At 40.7% G+C, this 13,037-nt stretch overlaps 1 protein-coding gene across 1 annotated transcript in view; it reads left to right on the plus strand.

The window, feature by feature from the left end:
• The window catches only part of LOC126412299 (glycosylated lysosomal membrane protein-like), a 62,819-nt gene that overhangs the window by 20,694 nt on the left and 29,088 nt on the right, over nucleotides 1–13,037 (plus strand). The window contains exon 5 of the mRNA XM_050081820.1: nucleotides 991–1,274. Coding sequence (XP_049937777.1) covers nucleotides 991–1,274 — 284 coding nt within the window. The remainder of the gene's footprint in view (nucleotides 1–990; nucleotides 1,275–13,037) is intronic.

The raw sequence follows: 13,037 nt of genomic DNA on the forward strand, positions 1-13,037 counted from the left end.
ATGCGTGCAATCGATTGAAATGAACTGTTTTTGGATACTGACTGATCACGTACAACCTGCAGCTTCTGTAGAATCTCCATTAGAGAGGAACAATTTGGACCATGGCTGGCTTGATCATGTTGTCAATGGTGTGTAAGAGTGTGAGGGAGGATTCAGACCTATTGATGTTGCTCAGGAGCGTTGAACAACCCCGTCCCCCCCATGGACAAACAGATTATATTGTCATTACACAAATGTTAAATGTCTGTTTCTGTATTGGTGATGTGGGTACATTAATTGTTGTATAAGTACAACAATAAATCACAATCACTAATTTGAGAAAAATAAGTATACATCAACAAACTGTCAACAACTGAGCTTGAAGGCCCCTGGCATGTGCCGCACTCGGTCAGCATGATCAGTGCCAGTGTGATCGAATAAAATACTTTAACTACTGTTTTCTCCATATTATAGTGACATGTCGCTTTCGTTCCGACTTTAAAAACAATTTCAATGTGTTAGTTTTTAAATTCTTTAAAGGGAAAGGAGAATCTCTGCCAAAAAACTAACTCCAGGAATTGATTTAGTTTTGCTTCATCTAAATACAATTTTTTTATATTTTTTTTAGTGTCGAAACTTTTTTAGAGCAAGAAAACTCATTTTCTCATGCACTGCTGTCATTCACTTCATGGAAACTGCTCATTACTTTCGTTTGTAGTCTTTTTCCCTTAATACTGGTCATTATATATTTCTAACTTCTGCAATACATCAAACAACTGTTTACTTGTTGGTAAGTGCAGCAACTAAAATGCACAATTAGTAAAATGAACAAAGTGTATCGGTTTGCCTTTGACTTCAAATATGGCAGTTTACTCTTTCAGTTTGGCAGACTTTCTATACGCACACTAAATTTGGGCACATGGATTGTAGCAGAGTTTCTATTTTGTATACACTGTTCTGGCCCAAAAAGTAAAAGAACATCTTAGGTGAATATAATTTTTTTTGTTCCAGCTTGTAGATGTGGAGAGCCCAAGCAGCCATTCGCGCTCTTCTGGAGGGTATTTGCAGTGGAAACCAGTAGCATATTTAGCACAAAATCGTGATATATCCAATTCCACTGTTACAAATGTGTATGGACCTATTAAAAGTCCCCCAAAGGCACTCGATAGCTCACTGTTGTCTGCCTATTATGGCAGTCAGTTAACAAATGGATCACAGACTCTTGTGCAAGCTGTGACTGTGTCTTTTGGCGAGTCAGATGATGGGTTCTACAAGAAAACAAAGTACACGTCATGGTAAGTACTATTGTAAAATATTGATATCTGATTACAGGTTCTCCATCATTAAAACACACACACACACACACACACACACACACACACACACACACTCTTACAGTATCGACAACCAGCAGCCCCTCGTTCCAGAAACATAAGTGTCCTGTAGCTACATGTTAGAATGTTGCTTTCATTTATTTCAATGGACTGGCTAATTCAGCAGGGGCAGCATAATCTGGGTATATGCACATTTGAAGATCAAAACATAATGGACTGTGTGATTTTCTGATACTTTCTTCTGCAGAACCTTTTATATTCAGGGAGTTGTACATGAGGCTGTTCTATAGCTGCTGCAGCAGTGTGCTAGAGTGTATATATTTTGTCAATAAGTGATACAATGCAATGTGGGGTAGTGAAAATACAGATGGAGCCTTACAGAAAGTAAAAACAGCAACCATTGGCATCAGTTTTTTAAATATTTTGTGAATGTTCACAGATCCAGCAGAGAACATTCAAACATGGAATATTTAATTCTGAAATCTGTGTTGTTTTGTAATTAATTTATTTATTAATATGATGGAGTCATTGATACTGTTTCACAGCACACTGAGCAGTTTTCCCCAACTGTGATGATTTTTTTTCTGCACTCATTTATTTCCTCTTTCCAACTAAACAGCGTGCCACATTTGCTTGTGATGTTTTTAGATTGTTGGAATCTAATTCAAGTAAATGAAGCTTAAACTAAGGAATTGATTATCTAAACTATCTAACAGAAGAAAACCATTTATGCTACTATAACCCAAGTTACAGCAGCAGTATTCGTACCAGACCAGTGGAAAAATGCTCCTATCAAAGCACAAAAAGGTGCATATGCTCCTGTTTAAAAGACTCATTGAAAAGTTTTGTACCATCTTCTTCATTTGCCTATCTGAGCACCTTTAAAAATTTTGGAATGTGGACATATTTGCACTCAGTTTAACATGCAGCTCACTTCTCACTCCCACTAGCTACCATAACTGTAACTCGCTCACACTCTCTAGTCATTAATGTCACTTACTCATACTAAGACTCCCATTGGTCCATTCTGTGTCTCATTCAGACCAACAGTCATGGTCACCCTCTTGCACTCTCTCACTGCTACTATCTCATCCATCCTTCCCCCCTGCTGCTGCTGCTTCTTCTCTCTCTCTCTCTCTCTCTCTCTCTCTCTCTCTCTCTCTGCGCCACCATTTCCTTCACTCCTTCTGTACCTACAACCAATGTCTACTGCCTTCCAGTATTGATTACTTTCCTCTTTCCCAAATCCACTGTCTCCTTCTCTCTGTGTAAAAAAAAAAAAAAAAAAAAAAAAAAAAAAAGGCAAGTGTGTTCACACGCCAACACTTCAAACATGCAGAGGAAGATGGAGTGAGGCAGCTGGTACCCCTGTTTTCAATCAGTCTTTTAAATAGGAGCATATTTGCCATTTTCGTGCTTCAGTAGGAGCATTTTTCTGCTGGTTCCCTTCTTTTCCTACCACAGCACGACTTGTCACTTTGGTAACCAAAAACTGTGTTTCTCTGATAAATGTTCTTGAAAAATGGAAGATGGCACTTCTACAAGGAACAGTTAAATGAAGAAAGGGCAACCACCAACCCACCACAGTATGATCATGGAATGGTTCCATTCAAAAGTAATCATGGCACACGTTACAACATTTGTCCTAGTGGGAGATGAGATGATCAATTACTTCAACTTGGTTAGCCACTGATGGATCCTCTACCACACCCGTTCTTGCACTTCATCAGATGGAAACTGATATCCACATGTCTTTCTTCAGGTTGCCAAAAATGTGAAATCACACAGGTAACAATACAATACAAATCATCAAATGAACATTGTCCAAAGAACCCAAGACAGAAGTCAACAGGCAGTTTGTCAAACATGCATGTACTGTCTAAATACCATCAAATTACATTCAACAGAAAGAGCAACAGAAATATGTATGTGCAAAAGAGCACCATAATAATTGATCTTAATTCTTTCACTACATTTAGGGTTTATACTCCCATGTAATGACAGTATAAAATGGTCATTTGTCTGATGAAATTCCACAGACAGTGTCTTGTGCACATTTGCCTTATGTAGCATTGTCAGCCTTCAAACAACCAACAAGATAAGTTGACTTTGATGTTGAGTGAAAACTGACCTTCATTTTATTCTTAGAGAGGGTCTGATGTATTTTACAAGAGATGCCCTACATATGCCATTAATATAATTTCTCTTCAGTCTTCTGACCTAGGACGCTTATCTTCAGTTTAAACTGCACCGCCTTGTGTAATTTATACAATGGGTAGCTGTTTGTTTTTCTTTCTAAACCACTTTTGGTAGACTATATGTCCCAAGGTGTGACTGATTTTGCTGTAAAGTAAAACATCCAAGAATTGGATGCATCCGTCCACTTCCATCTCTGTAGTGAATTGGCTGTTTTCATGGGTGGAATTACCATGGTCAAGGAACTGTAGCAGTATCTCTTCACCATGGGACCACACCACAAGTGTATCATCTACATACATACAAAAAAAGATTATCTTTAAAATTAGTAGAGCTTTCTCCTCAGTTTTCCATTAACAGATTGCCTGTAGGAGGTGATAGAGGGTACCTCATGGCAACATTATTCAAAACATGTGCCACATTAAATATGTGATGTCCTGCAGTTCATACCTAAGGTTAACCCATAGATTAAGTGGCTGGAGAGGACAGGTTAAAATCTGCGGCCCTTGAATGGTATGTAGGGAGTTGTCGTCCTAAAATGTTAGATCCTCTCCACATGTAAATTGATAGTTATTTTTCATCTAGTGTCAGAGCCAGTCTCTTGTTGGTTCTGTCAAGCCTGATGTGATGCTACCTAAGGCAGGTGTACAAAAGATACCATCTGTCTGGACTCTCTTATATAGGGAAAACAAGTTAAGGTATGTAGGTGCCACATGTCTGTTACAGCCTAACAAACCAGTTGCGACAAGCAGTGCATGTTTGAGACAAGCCACTACTTCATGGACAAAGAAAAGTCAATGTCTGCATAATCCTCTTGGGATTCAGTGATCAATAGTCACCAAAATCAGTGTAACAAGCAGTTTATGTAGCCATGATGCTGGCAGTTTTAATTTGAGTAAAATGTTAAATCATGTATGTGAAGTACTCAGCTCTAAAATACAATTGTAGAATACTCTTGTCACAGACTCCTAGTGAGTATAGAGAAGAACTTTGACATGGCGTACATTATAGAGCATATGCACATAGCTGCTGCCTATGCGCCACTTCTGTGGATATGATAGTCTGTATCTGCATGCACAGTAGTGCGAGTGGCATGTTAACAAAGCAGGCAGGAGAGCTGGAATATCCATCTGATGGCTCAGAAGGTGGTTGGACAATTTACAGCTGAAAAATTATTAGAGAAGATTTACACTGGGAGCCAAAACATTGGCCACTGTCCACTTCACTGATGACTGCCTTGTGGTACTGTATGGAGAATAGAGGGTGTATAAGCAGAGGGAAGATGAAGGGGGAATCATTCTAGCGGTGATATGGGCTGAAGATGAAGAAATCCACTCATTAAGGAACTTTCACAAAGGGCAGTGTGTTATGGTTCTGCATCAGCAAACGAGCTTCTCTGAAACGTCAAAGTTTTAATTTGTTGGGAGCACCTATGGAAAGTGGTTGAAGGAGAGTGAAACCACGAATGAATAGGCACCAAGATGTTGAACATACATGCCTCAAGGTCAGAGGTTTTCCTACTCTGTAAGGCAGGATAGGGTGTGATATGTGGCAGATCCAAATGATAGAACACAATGCTAGTGCTGGCACGCGCTTTTCAGAACATGTTTCACCACATGGAGTTGAACCTGGGACTCAGTAACAACTGACTCAAGTGTTTTCCTATGTTGACCCAAAGAGATCATTTATTGAGATTTCAGCAGGCATGGGATTATTGTGATAGGACCATGGATCAATGGAAAAGTGTTATCTGGTCAGTAAAATTTTCTTATCACCACAGTGCAATGATCGTGTCCAGATATGCCGTTATCCAGGTGAACGGTTGCTTGGAACTAAACAGTGCAGTCGATGCAGGCCAATGGGAGCAGTATTATGTTACAGGGAAAATTCACGTGGACTTGATTAGGACCTGTGCTAACAATTGAAGGCACAATGACAGCTGTGAACTTTGTGAAGATTAGTACTGGCCATCTACACCGGTGGTGAATATAAGGAGGAGGCTGGGGTGGGGAGGGGGAGAAATAGCAGGGTGGGGGGGGGGGGGGGTTTAGACAGTAAAGTGCTGCTTGCAGAAGTGTACAGGGATGAGATGGAGAGAGGATAGGGCAGCTGGGTGCAGTCGAGAGGTTAGACAGGGGCTGGGGGAGGGGAGAGAGAGATAGCAGAAAAGGAGAGAAGTAAAAAGACTGGGTGCGTTAATAGGGATAGAGGGCTGTGTAGTGTGGAAATCGGAACAGGTAAGGGGCTAGATAGGTAAGGACAATGACTAATGAAGGTTGAGACCAGGACAGTTGGTGGAACGTAGGGTATAAGAAGTCTGTTCAAAAAAAATTCCAGAACTTTTGTAGTTTCGTGCCAGTAGTGTGTTGGAGCAAAATGTGGTTGGCATCCTTGCACATGCCTGTGTTCAATGTGTAACTGCTATAAGTTTCATTGTTGTATGCTGGATAGTTATTGTTCAGTGCTGTATTAAGTGAATGTTGTCACACAGTTCGCATATTTCAAGATGGCAGAGTGAGAGTAGCAACATGTCTGCATTAAATTTTGCATGAAACTCAAGAAAACCTTTACAGAGATACACCAAATGATGCAGGAAGCCTACAGTGATGAGTTCTTAAGCCGTACTCGGTCTTACGAATGGTTCACACAGTTTAAAAATGGGCGGAAGTTAAAGATAACACTCGTTCAGGATGCCCCGGGATGTCTACCGATGACACTCATGTCAGGAACATCAACGAAATTGTGCTTGCCAATCGAAGACTGACTGTCAGAGAGGTTGCAGAATAATGTAAAATTTCATGTCATGAAAGCCTGACACAGCATCTCGGAATGCATTGAGTTGTTGCAAAGTTTATTCCATGCCTCATGAGTCAAGATCAGAAAGAGCTTTGCCTCAGAATCTCTGAAGAGCTTTTGGGTCATGCAAGTGAGAAAGAGATGGCTCTTAAGAGAATCATAACTATTGATGAGACATGGATCTGTGGTTATGATGTCGAGACCAAGGTTCAATCTTCACAGTGGGTCGGGAAATGTTTTCAAAGAACAATAAAAGCTTCTCAGGTCAAGTCAAATGTCAAAGCCATGCTTACAGTTTTCTCTGACTTTGAAGGATTAGTTCATTGTGAAATCGTACCAAAGGGACAAACTGTTAATCAATGCTACTATTAGGGCGTGTTGCAAGGCCTACGAGAAAATGGGAGGGTGGCCTGAAGTGTGGCGAAACAGTTCATGGCTCTTGCATCATTTTAATGCATCTGCACATTCATCCCTGTTGGTGCACGACTACTGCACAAAACACGAAATCACTGTCCTGCTTCATTCTCCTTACTCTCCACACCTGGTCCATGCAGACTTTTTTTTATTTCCAAAGTTGAAAACCCTGTTGAAAGGACAATGGTTTGCAATGATAGACGAGATAAAAGAAAACTTGCAAATGACACTTTGCACAATCCAGCAAGGGGCATACCAAGACTGCTTCCGGAAGTGGAAACGGCTTTGGTAGTGGTGTATCAATTGTGGAGGAGAGTATTTCGAAGGAGACCATCCACAATTAGTAAAAGGTAAGTGTAGAAAAATTTTGTGGGCAAAGTTCCAGAATTTTTTGAACAGACCTCGTATTGCAGGGAGAGTTCCCACCTTCACAATTCAGCAAAGCTGGTGTTGGTGGGACGGCTCCAGATGGCACTTGCTGTGGGGCAGTCATTGTAATGAAGAATGTCGTATTGGGGGTGTGCTCAACAATGATGTGATCCAGTTGTTTCTTGGCCTAATTTGTCAGTGACACATTCATGTGGACAGACAGCTTGGTTGTCATGCCCACGTAGAATGTAGCACAGGGGTTGCAGCTTAGCTTGTAGATCACATGACTGGTTTCACAGGTAGCCCTGCCTTTGATGGAAGAGGCGGTGCTTAAGAGTGGACTGGAGTATGTGGTGGTGGTGGTGGTGGTGGTGGTGGTGGTGGAAGTGGAAGGATGTACGTGACTGTCTTGCATCTAGGTATATTATTACAGGGATATTAGCCCTGAGGCAAAGGATTGCAGGCATGGGTTGTGTACGGATGGATAAGGATACTGTGTAGGTTCAGCGGGTGGTGGAGTACTACGGGGGGGGGGGGGGGGGGGGAGATTGGGAAGGATAGTGTTGGATAGGACATTCCTTACTTCAGGGCATGATGAGAGGTAGACCCTGGCAGAGAATGTGATTCAGCTGCTAGAATTGAGTCATGAGGGGAATGCTCCTCTGTAGCCGGACAGTGGGACTTTGGGAGATGGTGGGCGACTGGAGGGATAAGACATGGGAGATCTGATTTTGTACAAGGTTGGGAGGGTAATTACTGTCTGTTTAGGCATCAGTGAGACCCTGAGTATATTTCAAGAGGGACCACTTGCTCGATAGATGCGACAGCCGTGTGTAGGTAGGCTGCATGGAAGGGACTCCATGGCATGGGATGGGTGGCACCTGTCAAAGTGGAGGTATTGCTGGTGGTTGGTAGGTTTGATACAGATGGAGGTACTGATGTAGCCATCTTTGAGGTGGAGGAAAGTGTCTTGTTGGGTTGAGTAGGGCTGGGTGGAGCTAATGGGGAGAAGGTGTTTAGCTTCTGTGTCCTCACGTTCAATCCAGATTGTGAAGATGTCATCAGTGACTCTGAAACAAGTGAAGGGGCTTTGGAATCTGGATGCTTAGGAAGGGTTCCTCTAGATGGCCCATGAATACGTTGGCATTGGATGGTGCTATGCAGGCGCCCATAGCCGTATCCCAGATCTGTTTTTTGGTAATGCCTTAAAGGAGAAGTAATTGTGGGTCAGTATATAGTTCATCATGGTGACTAGGAAATAGGCTGTAGGTTGGGAATCCATCAGCTGCTGGTAAGGTAGCATTCAATTGTGGAAATGCCATGGGCATTAGGGGTGTTAATGTAAAGGGAGGTGGTATCAATAGTGACAAGCTAAGCACAATGTAGTAAAGGAATAAAAACTGTGGAGATTCAGTGGAGGAAATAGTTGGTGTCTTTTACTTAATATGGTAGGTTGCAGGTGGTAGGCTGAAGGTGTTGGTCTACAAGAGTAGAGATTCTCTAAGTAAGGGCACAGAAACTGGCCACAACAGAGCATCCTGGGTGGTTGGGTTTATGAATTTTAGGAAGAATGTAGGAGTGCAGGGAGTGGTAGACTGGAGAACCTGCTGGATTTCTGGAATGGGATCACTGGCAGGATTTGTAGGTAGAGGACTCTTTCAGCTGACAGTTCTTCTGCCAGGTAATCTTTGTGGTTCAAAACAACAGTGGTAGAGCCTTTGTCAGCAGGTAGGATTATAAGGTCAGAATCAGTTTTTAGGTTAAGTGTTGAGGTTCTTTCTGCAGATGTGAGGTTAGTTAGGATGTTGAGGTATTTGGGAAATGATTGTGAGGCAAGGTTTGTGGTTAAGAAATTCTAAAATATTAACTGGGGGTGATTTTGGGGCAATGAGAGTAGATCACGGTTGGATGGAGGAGTGAACAGTCAGGCAGGGTTTAGCATTGGTCTTTGGTTGAGTCTGTTGATGGGATTGGTGGTGAAAAAGTGTTTCCCCTCTAGGGAGTGGGAGTATAAGAGGTGGTCTTTAACATGTCCTGTATGACTGAATTTGGGAATGGGGCAAAAGGTGAGGTCGTTGGAAAGGACTAATACTTCTTTGGAGCCAAGGCATTGGGTTATTGTGTTCAACAGCTGCAGAGTACACTGGTATTTTTGACACATGCAGGAATGGAAGCATAGCTAAGAAGGTAGGTTTCTTTGTTGTCCTCAGTCCAAAGACTGATGCTTCTCCACACTACGCTATATTGTGAAAACATCTTGTTTACTGAATAATTGCTTCAACCTACATCCACTTAAATCTGCTTACTGTATTTCAAGCCTTGGTCTCTCTCTACAGTTTTCATCCCTCACCTGCTACACTCCCTCCCTGCCTTCCAATAGCAAAATTATCTATTTCTTGATATCCTATTAACAGAACATTTGTTTGCTCTCCAGTGTGACTCTCAGTACGACCTCATTAGTTACATGTCATAACCATCTAACCATCTAATCTTCAGGTTTCTTCTGTAGAAAAATTGTTGTCTAGACAAGACAGCCTAGACACAATGAGAGGAAGCCGAAAGGCACGCGCTAAGTTAAAGCAGGATGGCGGGAGGTTTGAAATGGGATACGTAATGAATGCTATAAAGAAAAGTACGTAGCTTCTGGAATACTTAACTTCAATCCATCCTTTTGGTACATCTGGAGATTGTGGCGATACAAGTGAGACTCTTTACATACATGCAATGTTACTAATGGCGCCTTGCTAGGTCGTAGCCATTGACTTAGCTGAAGGCTATTCTAACTATCTGCTCTGCAAATGAGCGAGGCTTCGTAAGTGTAGTCGCTAGCTACGTCGTCCGTACAACTGGGGCGAGTGCTATTCCGTATCTCGAGACCTGCCTTGTGGTGGCGCTCGGTCTGCGATCACACAGTGGCGACACGCGGGTCCGACATGTACTTATGGACCGCGGCCGATTTAAAGCTACCACCTAGCAAGTGTGGTGTCTGGCGGTGACACCACAATAACATTCCAAAAACTTCTGTTCTCTTCTTATCTAAACTGTTTACCATCCATGTTTCACTTCCATCACTCCAGATGAATAACTCCATAAAAACTACCTAACACTTAAATTTAGATTTGATGTTAACAAATTCCTCTTTTTCCGAATAGCTTTTCTTGCTAAAGCCAGCACACATTTTATATCTTCTCTACGTTGGTGTTCATTTATTTCGCTATCCAGGCAGCTAAACTAATGTAATGCTTTTACTTTATCACTTCTTAATCTGATGTCTTCAGCTTTGGATGAATTAGACTGCATTCAGTTACCATAATTTTATTTTAGTTGATATTCATCTTATAATCTCTTTCCTATATATTATCCATTTTGTTCAACTGGTCTTTCAGGCCTTTTGCCAACATCAGTTTCCCTTCTGCTAACTTATCTTTTAAGACATGTCATAGGGTCAGTGTCACCTAGTGTGTTCATAGATTTCTCCTGAATCCAAACTGATATTCCCGGAAATTGGCTTCTATCAGTTTTTCCATTCTTCTATAAATAATTCATGTTAATATTGTGCAAGAATGACTTAATTAACTGATAGTTTAGTAATATTCACATATACACACCTGTCAGCACCTGCCCTCTTTAAAATAGGAAATTTTCTTCTTGAAGTCTAGTGGTATTTCCCCCATCTCATATATCTTGCACTAATAATTAAGTCATCGCAGGCTCTCCCAAGGAGAGAAAATGTCTTCTGCTCCACGGGTCTTGTTCTGATCTAGGTCTTTCAGTGCTCTGTCTAATTCTTCTCACGGTATCATATCTCCCATCTCATCTTCACCTGTTTCTTCTTCCCTTTCTAAAATGCTGCCTTCCAGGTCATTTCCCTTGTATAGCAGTTCTATATATTTCTTCCACCTTTCAGCTTTCCTTCCCTTGCAGAATGCTGATTTTCCATCTGAGTTATTGGCGTTCATGCATCTGTTTGTTTTTTCCAAATGCCTCTTTAATTCACCTATAGGTAATGTGTATTCTTCCTTTAATCGTTTATGCTTCTACAGTGTAGCATTTGTCCTCCAGCCCCTCTCACTTAGCCATTTTGATTTTCTGTTACTCATTCTTTTCACTTGCTTCATTTGTTGGATTTTCAAATTTTCCTTTTTTATTTCAGTTAAATTTAATATATCATGTTACCTACAGATTTCTAAACTTCCTATCTTTTTGCAAATTCTTTCACTTGACTCCACAGGTCATATCCAATAAATTATGGTCAATGTTTACCTCTATTCATGAAAATATCTTACAGCTTCAAATCTAGTTTCGAAATCTCTATCTTCCTGTTGTATAATCAGTCTGGAACGTTCTGGTGGCCCCAGGTCTTTCCCATATATACAATAAAGTGTCCCTTATTCTGCTATCTGTCTTGCCTGATGGATTACCAAGAGGGTATGCTTCCAGATTTTTTTTCCAAAGTCTCTTCCCATAAAAAATACAGAGCTCTAAGAGATCACGTTATCATATCTCACTGTTGGATTATCTAATTCACTTTCATAAAAGTGTAATATCTTCTTAATTTATTACTCAGCAAAAACAAATCCAGACTCTAACTGGCCAGTGTGAGAATTACTAATATTGATAAGTTTCCAGTTTTTAGGACCGCTTGCTACACCATGTACCTCACATATAAATACTTTCTAAAGTAAGTTCATATTGTGATGACGGCATGAGAAATAAAACTCCCTATCTAATCTGTGTTCAAGATGAATATCCCATTAAGATGACCAGTGTTGAGGATAATTTGTACATTATCTCAATTACCCCAATATGTTAATGCATTACGAACAGCATTTGCTTGCTCTTTACCGGATCCATTTTGTAACATTGGAATAGCAATGAGCTGTTCATTGTCCCCAGATGTAGCAATGCTTGGAACTGTTTCTTATATTGTATTCCTGACATTTAATGCTGTCAACAGTTCACCATTGCAATGACCGGTAAGAACTGGAGGATATCATGTTTTGAAGTTGGTGTTATTCTCTCAAACTGTACTGTTCTCATATTTTGACTGACTATGAAGAGAAGATTCATTAACACAGACCTCTTCAGGATTTTGACGGAGTGCTTCTGCTGGCACCTAAAGGATATAAACAGAATTTCTTACATTCGGCTGGCATCTGTTACACTCTGTTGCTAATTTTTGAATAAAGTCTTTGGTAGCTCTCCTTGCAGTATTCTCCTGTGAAGTTCTTCCAGAATTACATTCTAAAATCTCACCATCATCTATGCCAATTTCATCTGACTTGAAAATCCCCTATTTGATTATTCAGAGGAAGAAGGAAGTACAGCAGAAGGTGTAGAAGTAGAAGTTGTGCACTTTTGTTTCTGTTGCCTTCTCTCTTCCTCCAGTTTTTTTTCTCCGGACCCACCATTCCTTCTTTATCCACACATATTGGGTCTACTCCTGTAAGGTAGTGTTTACGTCTCTAAGGAAAAAACCCTGTTGTCTTTGAAGTCAGTTTTGTTATTGAGCTTGGCAAGTGCGATATCAAATTAGTTTTCTACAGTATCAGATAAATTTTCCAAATTATTTATAACTTCTATTTATGGCACTCAAACAGAACTTGACACTTTTTTGTGTATGTTGAACTATTCTCCTCTCAGAATGCAAGTTAATAAGATTTTGTGAACAATGCTGACTAGGTTGTTGGAATTGTTGCTTTCTCCACAAGGTTATCGTGGTTAATTTTACTTCAGGTATTTTGTTAAACAATACTTCTTGCACTTGTCTGTCTGGTGTTCTTCAGCTCATTTTAAAAACGCACCTTCCTTGGCACTGCATAGTTAATGTGACATTGTAGATAGTGACTGGGAAATATGCAGCAACACAGTTGATAACATATAAACAACTGACTGTATTTCGTATGCACATACTGATAAGCTGAGGTGATCTCAGCACTACATATGTGA

This window comes from Schistocerca serialis, chromosome 7, assembly GCF_023864345.2.
Source record: "Schistocerca serialis cubense isolate TAMUIC-IGC-003099 chromosome 7, iqSchSeri2.2, whole genome shotgun sequence".
NCBI classification, from domain to species: Eukaryota; Metazoa; Arthropoda; class Insecta; order Orthoptera; family Acrididae; genus Schistocerca; species Schistocerca serialis.